Genomic DNA, 8,456 nt, shown 5'->3' on the forward strand with positions numbered 1-8,456 from the left:
AAAAGAAAAAAAGAGTCTATATACATTGTGTGCAAAAGGAATGAGGAGGTAGGCGAATAATTACAATTTAGCAGATTACCACTGGAGTGATAAATGATCAGATGGTCATGTGCAGGTAGAGATACTGGTGTGCAAAAGAGCAGAAAATTAAATAAATAAAAACAGTATGGGGGTGAGGTAGGTAAATTGGGTGGGCTATTTACCGATGGACTATGTACAGCTGCAGCGATCGATTAGCTGCTCAGATAGCAGATGTTTAAAGTTGGTCAGGAAGGCATGGCCAGCCGTTGAGAAATGCTTGTTGAAGTTTTCGAGTTACCTGGCCGTGTTACCTAGCCTCAGTGCAGTGGGCAGCTGGGAGGAGGTACTCTTGTTCTCCATGGACTTTACAGTGTCCCAGAACTTTTTGGAGTTTTTATTTCTGCTTGAAAAAGCTGGCCTTTGCTTTCCTGACTGACTGCGTGTATTGGTTCCTGACTTCCAGTTGCATATCGCGGGGACTATTCGATGCAATTGCAGTCCGCCACAGGATGTTTTTGTGCTGGTCGAGGGCAGTCAGGTCTGGAGTGAACCAAGGGCTATATCTGTTTTTAGTTCTGCATTTTTTGAACAGAGTATGCTTATCTAAGATGGTGAGGAAGTTACTTTTAAAGAATGACCAGGCATCCTCAACTGACGGGATGAGGTCAATATCCTTCCAGGATACCCGGGCAAGGTCGATTAGAAAGGCCTGCTCGCTGAAATGTTTTAGGGAGCGTTTAACAGTGATGAGGGGTGGTCGTTTGACTGCGGACCCGTAGTGGATACAAGCAATGAGGCAGTGATCTCTGAGATCCTGATTGAAGACAGCGGAGGTGTATTTGAAGGGCCAGTTGGTCAGGATGACGTCTATGAGGGTGCCCTTGTTTACAGATTTACGGTTGTACCTGGTGGGTTCCTTGATGATTTGTGTGAGATTGAGGGCATCTAGTTTAGATTGTAGGACTGCCGGGGTGTTAAGCATATCCCAGTTTAGGTCACCTAACAGAACAAACTCCAGTCAGGGGTCTCACTGATTAATTTTTCAAATTAGTAGTTAGTAGAACTATTTGGGTATGGACCTGGAAAGTATGACATTACTTTGCAGGCTATCTCTACAGTAGACTGCAACTTCTCCCCCTTTGGCAGTTCTATCTTGACGGAAAATGTTATAGTTGGGTATGGAAATCTCTGAATTTTTGGTGGCCTTCCTAAGCCAGGATTCAGACACGGCAAAGACATCAGGGTTGGCAGAGTGTGCTTAAGCAGTGAGTAAAACAAACTTAGGGAGGAGGCATATGATAATTAACCTGAACAACAGTATACAAGGCATATTGACATTTGAGAGAGACATACAGCGAGGCATAAAGTAATCGCAGGTGTTGATTGGGAGAGCTAGCTAAAACAACAGGTGAGACAATAACAGCTAATCAGCTAACACAACAACTGCAGGTAAAATGGCGATGACTAGGCAGAGAAGGTCGGATTAACTACACACAGAGCCTGAGTTCGCAGCTGGGGCCAACAGATACAAAATAAATAAACAGAATAGAGTACGGTGATTCATGGACAGTCCAGCAGGCATCAGCTATGTAGCCAAGTGATCATAGTGTCCAGAGGGCAGCAGTAGATGGAACAGAGAAGCCGCCGCTACGCTAGCACTCGGGCGACACAGCATTTAAAGTTAGTAACCCTCCGATGGAGGCCGGTTGAAGGCACAGCGGATGGAGTATTCGTCGGCAGACCAGTCATGGTGGTGCGGCGGGGGGCCGTGTCGACAGAGAATCCAAGCCAAATAGCGAAAGAGGTATTGTAGAATTTAGTTTGCTAGCCGGGAGATGCGCCTGGCTCACGGCTAACTGGTGTTAGCTTCGTGGCAGTGGTGTTAGCCACTATAGCCAATCGGTAGCAGTGGAGAACCGGTGCCAAGGTCCAGAGTTTACAGCAAGGATCCGGTGGAGTATTGGTCTCTAGCCGTGTATGGTGTATGAGTGGGGTTCGGGTGAACAGCTGAGTAGGCTGGGAGGTAGGCCTCAGGGATAGGTTCGGTACTGCCACGGTGAGTGCAAGCTAGCTGTAAGATAGCTAGCTGCAAGCTGTGAGCTAGCTAGCTGCAAGCTAGCTGTGAAGATCACAAGTAGTGGTCCAAGGATTACGGCAGGAATCCGCCGTTGTTGTGGAGAGACAGTCCGATACTGGTAGACTGGCGAGTATTATCCAGGCTAAGAACAGGGCTGGTATCTGTGCAGAAGGTAAAAGCATCTAGCAGTGGCTAACAATGACTAAATAGCTTGTAGTTCTTGAATGTGTTCTACAATTTTTGTAACATTTTTAATAATAGCGATACTGTAGCGATACCGTATCACATTGGGTGAGGCAGGTTACCGGAAGGTATAATCGAATTAAAAATCGAAAAGAGATTGAAAATAAATGTGAAATATATATACAAAAAATATGAAAAATACAAAAGTAGACGAGACACTAACAAAACACGTCTTCACTGCTATGCCATCTTGGAATTTCTAGCCAAAGAGAGGAGACACAAAAAGCACAAATAGAGATCAAATGAATCACTAACCTTTGATAATCTTCATCAGATGACACTCATAAGACTTCATGTTACACAATACATGTATGTTTTGTTCGATAAAGTGCATATTTATATTTAAAAAATCTAATTTTACATTGGCGTGTTATGTTCAGTAGTTCCAAAACATCCAGTGATTTTGCAGAGCCACATCAATTTACAGAAATACTCATCATAAATGTTGATGAAAATACAAGTGTTATACATGGGATTAGAGATATACTATGTCCTTAATGCAACCGCTGTGTCAGATTTTTAAAAAAAACTTAATTGCAAACCATGCAATAATCTGAGTAGAGCATTCAGACAACAAAGCATCCAAAAAGATATCTGCCATAGTGTAGTTAACATTAGTCAGGAATAGCATTATAAATATTCACTTACCTTTGATGATCTTCATCATAATGCACTCCCAGGAATCCCAGTTCCACAATAAATCTTTGATTTGTTCGATAAAGTTCATAATTTACAGCCCGTAGTTCCGTTACAGCCCGTAGAAACTTGTCAAACTAAGTATAGAATCAATCTTTAGGATGTTTTTATCATAAATCTTCGATAATGTTCCAACCGGAGAATTCCTGTAGAAAAGCAATGGAACAAGAGCTAACTCTCTCGTGACCGAGCGTCACGAGCCTGTGGCACTCTGCCAGACACCTGGCTCAATCCCCTCTCATTCAGCCCCCCTTCATAGTAGAAGCCTCAAACAAAGTTCTAAAGACTGTTGACATCTAGTGGAAGCCTTAGGAAGTGCAATATGACCCCATTTATACTGTATATTGGAATGGCAAAGAGTTGAAAAACTACAAACCTTTGATTTCCCTCTTCCTGGTTGGATTTGTCTCGGGTTTTCGCCTGCCATATGAGTTCTGTTATACTCACAGACATCATTCAAACAGTTTTATAAACTTCAGCATGTTTTTTATCCAATACTACTAATAATATGCATATATTAGCATCTGGGACAGAGTAAGTAGCAGGCAGTTTCCTCTGGGCACCTTATTCATCCAAGCTACTCAATACTGCCCCCCTGTCACCATGAAGTTAGGAGTGTTGGGTCAGTAAGTATCCGAAAGGTCGCTGAGCCGGCTAGGTGAAAAATATATCGATATGCTCGATAACCCGAATGCTCCTGTAAGTCGCACTGGATAAGAGCGTCTGCTAAATGACTAAAATGTAAATGTATGTGCAGGTGGGAGATCAGATAGTGGAGATCAATGGAGAGCCGACCCAGGGCATCACCCATACCCGCGCCATCGAGCTGATCCAGGCTGGGGGCAGCAAAGTGCAGCTCCTGTTAAGGCCAGGGCAGGGTCTGGTACAAGACAACAGTAAGTACACAGAAGTCTAGATCTACAAGATAAGATAGAACTTTTTTGTGGTATGAGATGTAAAATGTTTGAACATGTTTGTTGATGCATGTTATGTTGGTAGCATTTAACAAAGGTGTGCTAATTAACATGAGCTGATGCAGCAATGCTTTGTACACACATTACTTAAGGATTTAGCTATCCCTGTTAACTACTTTGTTAATTGATGTTAATTCATGTAACCTCTTAGATGTTAAGTCCCCCATATGGGGGACATACTTAGAGTGGTACTGGACTGGTTCCGACTGATATTTTGGTGTACAAAGAGCTCTGTGAACAAACAAAGTAGGGTCCCATGCCTTTTGGTGCCAGAAAGCCCCATCTGTCTGCTCTCTTCCACTCTCTCAACGGAGCTGACTTCAAGTGTCAGGTTTCACACCCCACATTTGCATAGGGACTGACGTGTCACAATTTCTGGCATATCCAGACAAGTAATCGATTTACACTTCCTCTGAGCAAGTGAGCCCAATCTGGGAGCATATGAATGGTGACAGTCTAGCAGATCCAGCAATTGTGGTTTCATCATCACTGTGATATGCAGAGCTCTCAACATGGAAAAAATACTAAAACATTTCATAGAATTAAAACAATACCACTTTCTCTTTGTCACAGACAGACTAAACACTTAAAGTTGCTTAAAGTTGAAGTTGTAACGAGTCTGCACACATTGTAATGGTGTCTCTGCGCCACTAAGTATGATCATATTTATTTTACAGTTATAAGAAATGTGAAATCTTATAGTAAGTCATTTATAATTCAATTTGTACTATATTTAGAAAGCATTTCAGTCATTTCAGGCCCTTTTGCCCCACTTTTGTTGAATAGGAAAAAATCTAAGTATTTTTCAAATTTTCATAATATTTGTACTATGTATTTGAGCTTATGTCCTCAAAAGTGAGTACATCTCAGCAATTGTTTTACAGAAAGGTGAGTTCGAAACTTTTCTAAAACTATGCAACATGACCAGTTGTAATGAACAATAATTAAGTTTGGGTATGTATATTTAGGCGGAAATCTAAATGAGCCCTATCATAAAGGCCCAGTGCAGTAAAAAATTGGATTTTTCTGCATTTTATACATATTTCCACACTCTGAGGTTGGAATAATACTGTGAAATGGATCAGTGTAAGGGATGAAATTTCAGCCTGTTTTGGTGGGATGGAGTTTTAGCCTGCCTTGTGACATTACCCAGTTTTCAGTTTCCCCCTCCCCACTCAAACCACTCCCAGACAGTCCTAGCAAAATTATTTATTGAGAAATGGCCAAGAAGCTATTTTTGTTATATTTTGACCATTTTCATTTTTAAAAATCACGGTAAGGTACTTCATTGTTACCCAGAAATGATTTTATATTGAGATAATATATATCTTTTTTAAACGCTGCATTGGACCATTATAGGAGAACTTTGCTTTTTTTACAAAGACATTTTTATTTTTCAAGTTTGAAGTTTTATTAGTCGTATGTACGGGATCCGCATGGCATACATCGGCCAAAGAAATTCTTACTTGCAACAATAAGAAATAGTAGGTCTTTAGATGTTGTACACATGAAATTGTGTCATTCCGAACTTTATCCTGAACTTTATATTCCATTTTGTGCGACTCGAGCTGTTTCCCCTATCTAGCTGTTCCATTCTCCATGTAGTCTGCTGCTAGAATGGACAGAGAAGTAGCTCGAGTTGCCACGAAATGGAATATAACGATCCAGATAAAGTTCGGAATGACACAAATTCATGTTCTAAAGACCTGCATCACTCTACTGAAAGCTTTTTAATTTCTGAAAGGACATATTTAAGTGTTTTTTAGCCTTTGTTCATGTTTTTTTCGAAGTCCCCGTACTGTACAACCAGGATGAGGAAGTGAATCACAAGTTTCAAAAAATCAAGTGAAATCACATGAATAGAAATTGGACCCTCCTATAACATTCCATTTACTTAAAAAAAAGAGATTTGGTTGTAAAAAAGCAAAATGCTCTGTTAATGTAGAATGTTACCCAAATTGAGTCCTCTGCTGTCTACTGTATAACTGCTTACTCTTGGCACTTCCTCTCTTCCCCATGCTGCAGGTGATAACGTCCCCTCTACTATGTGCTACTACTCAAACGAGCACCACCACTAACCACTTCATTGCTTTTACTGGCCTGTCCTCTTTTACTTTGGTAATTCCATTCTCATTTTCTTCTTGCTTCCTCCTTTCATGTCTAGACTAGAAAATCAGAATTCTGCTCTTGTACGTTACTTGTTACTATCATGATGATCTGTGAGCCTCTCTATATATATATTACATCTGTGTAACAACATATTTTACTTCTAGGTAAGTTGGATCCAACCATCACTTCACCCACACGTTTTCCTAGAGAGGCGCTTGTCTCCGAAACGTCACTCCTCTCTTCTCCGTTCTCCACCTGCAGCTCCGTCTCAGGTTCCTACCCTTTCATCAGTGAGACCCCTGACTGGAACTTCCTGTCTCCCCGAACACCCCACCCCCAGACCAGCAGGGGCACTGGCTCAGTGAAGTGGAATGGGGAGCGGGCAGACAGGCAGGCAGACAGGCTCTCTCCTATCACCCCTGAGCAGATCAACCTCTGTAAGGTCAAACCAGGTCATACCAGGTCTAAAGGCTCCAAGGAGTCCAGCAGCCCCCAAAAAACAGGTGAAACATTCAAAGAGCGCTCACAGAGCCCCAAAAAGTCTGAGAAGAAGACCCAGGAAGCAGTGACAAGCAAGGGCAGGAAGGCTTACCCTCAGAAAGGAAGTCGGTCACCCAGCCCCAGAAAGTTCCCTCGGGAAGGACACGAAGTCTTGAGCCAGCCACACATAAAGAAACAGCAGGTACAGCAGAGCACACCAAAGGACCTTTTCAGCAAGGAGTCCTTTGAGAAAAACAAAAACTACAAAAGGGGGGATTCAAAGGGCAGGAAAAACATACAGGAGAGAGAGGGGGGAGGGGGAACTACCAAGGCTGCCCATGAGCAGGCCAGTATTCGAAGGAGGGTTGGGACAGAGGCAGGACATCACAGGCCAACTCCTCAGGAGGGCAAGGAGACAGGGGCAAGGAGAGATATTCTGAGAGACTGGGAAAGGGAAAAACACAAAGAGGAGAAAAGGAAAAAAGACACAGGGGTTTCCTCAAAAGAGAAAAAGACAATAACAGATTCTGGAGCCTATACAACAGAGGAAAGCAGTAGAAAATACTCTGTGTTATCCCCAATAGAGGAGAGGATCAGAAAAGACACAGGGGCCTCCTCAAATGACGTTCAGGAGGATGCTCAGAGCCAAAAGGGTCATATTAGCCCTGGACCCTGGAAAGTGCCCAGCTCAGCCAGAATCCTCTCCCAGGCTGAGGTGCTGCGTGACCTCACTTGCTGATACAGTATGGATAACACTGTGTTGACACATAATCACACAGACTTGAGCTGTACCTCAACATGCTGTATATTGTTTGGTCAGTTTTTTTCTCAGAAGAGAGGGATGGACGAGGAATCACAACATTATTGGCCATGTGTCATGTCCAGCTGTGTCCCTTAAGAGGTATTTTTTAACCTCTATTCGCCTTTGACATTGTGAATGGCATGTATCGCCAACGCTGTCAGCTCACTTCCTCTCTTCCTGCCTTGTGTGCTGCTTCAGACATCTTTGATCTGGGCTGTATGCTTGGCATGTTCAGGGCCCTGCCAGTCAGTGACACTTCAAAAATGTGATCGTGTGCCAATTCTGGGACGTCTTGTTGAATGAATACGAACCATGCCTCACCCATCACAACCCATGCAATTAGTATCCCATATGCATCCAAGGTGAAAGGTCTCTAACCCACTCAAAGGGTGGCTGTCAGTAAGAGTTGTATTTTCATGTTGGATATCTACAGCAAGGGCCTTGGGACTGGTCATTTGACATGGCACTCTTTTTCCAGGGGATTTGCTCAACTGCATGCAGTCCATATGTTTGTTTTATTGCACGCCTTTTTCACTCCAGTGAGGATGATCCTTTCTCCTGATGTGCAAATACCATTCTGACCTGAACACCATGTAGAGATTTCAGACTTTATTCAGAAAGCATTAGCTTTACCAAGGATTCTAGACTGTTCTAAGACATGATTCCTGAATACAAAATATATCATTACAAAAGACCAGAAACTTGTGGTTTGAGATATTGTTCATCATGTGTATGATATTGTTTACCATGTTTATGATAATCTATGTATAACTTATTGAAATTATATATATATATATATATATATATATATATATATATATATATATATATATATATATATATATATATATATATACACGTATATATATATATATATACCATATATATATATATATATACACACACTGTATGTAGCCATACTGAGCCATTCCATGTTTTGATATAGAGTACAAAGATTCATCCTGAATCATCTTGCACCATCCTTTCTAATGCATTTTACTGATAGCAGTTGCCATGGGTCTTCATCGTTCATGAAATATAAATATATACAGTA

At 41.8% G+C, this 8,456-nt stretch overlaps 1 protein-coding gene across 5 annotated transcripts in view; it reads left to right on the forward strand.

Annotated features, from left to right (window-relative positions):
• LOC118400187 (membrane-associated guanylate kinase, WW and PDZ domain-containing protein 3-like) overlaps positions 1-8,188 on the forward strand; it is a 136,332-nt gene extending 128,144 nt beyond the window's left edge. For 3 of the 5 annotated variants that reach the window (XM_035796774.2, XM_035796775.2, XM_035796776.2), the window contains exons 20-21: positions 3,795-3,933; positions 6,285-8,187. In XM_035796774.2, coding sequence (XP_035652667.1) covers positions 3,795-3,933; positions 6,285-7,339 — 1,194 coding nt within the window. In that variant the 3' untranslated portion in view covers positions 7,340-8,187. Of the gene's footprint in view, positions 1-3,794; positions 3,934-6,036; positions 6,130-6,284 lie in introns of all 5 variants that reach the window. The other 2 variants (XM_035796777.2, XM_035796773.2) reach the window with 2 other exon arrangements.
• Positions 8,189-8,456: the final 268 nt, after the last annotated feature.

This window comes from Oncorhynchus keta, chromosome 21 (genome assembly GCF_023373465.1).
Source record: "Oncorhynchus keta strain PuntledgeMale-10-30-2019 chromosome 21, Oket_V2, whole genome shotgun sequence".
NCBI classification, from domain to species: Eukaryota; Metazoa; Chordata; class Actinopteri; order Salmoniformes; family Salmonidae; genus Oncorhynchus; species Oncorhynchus keta.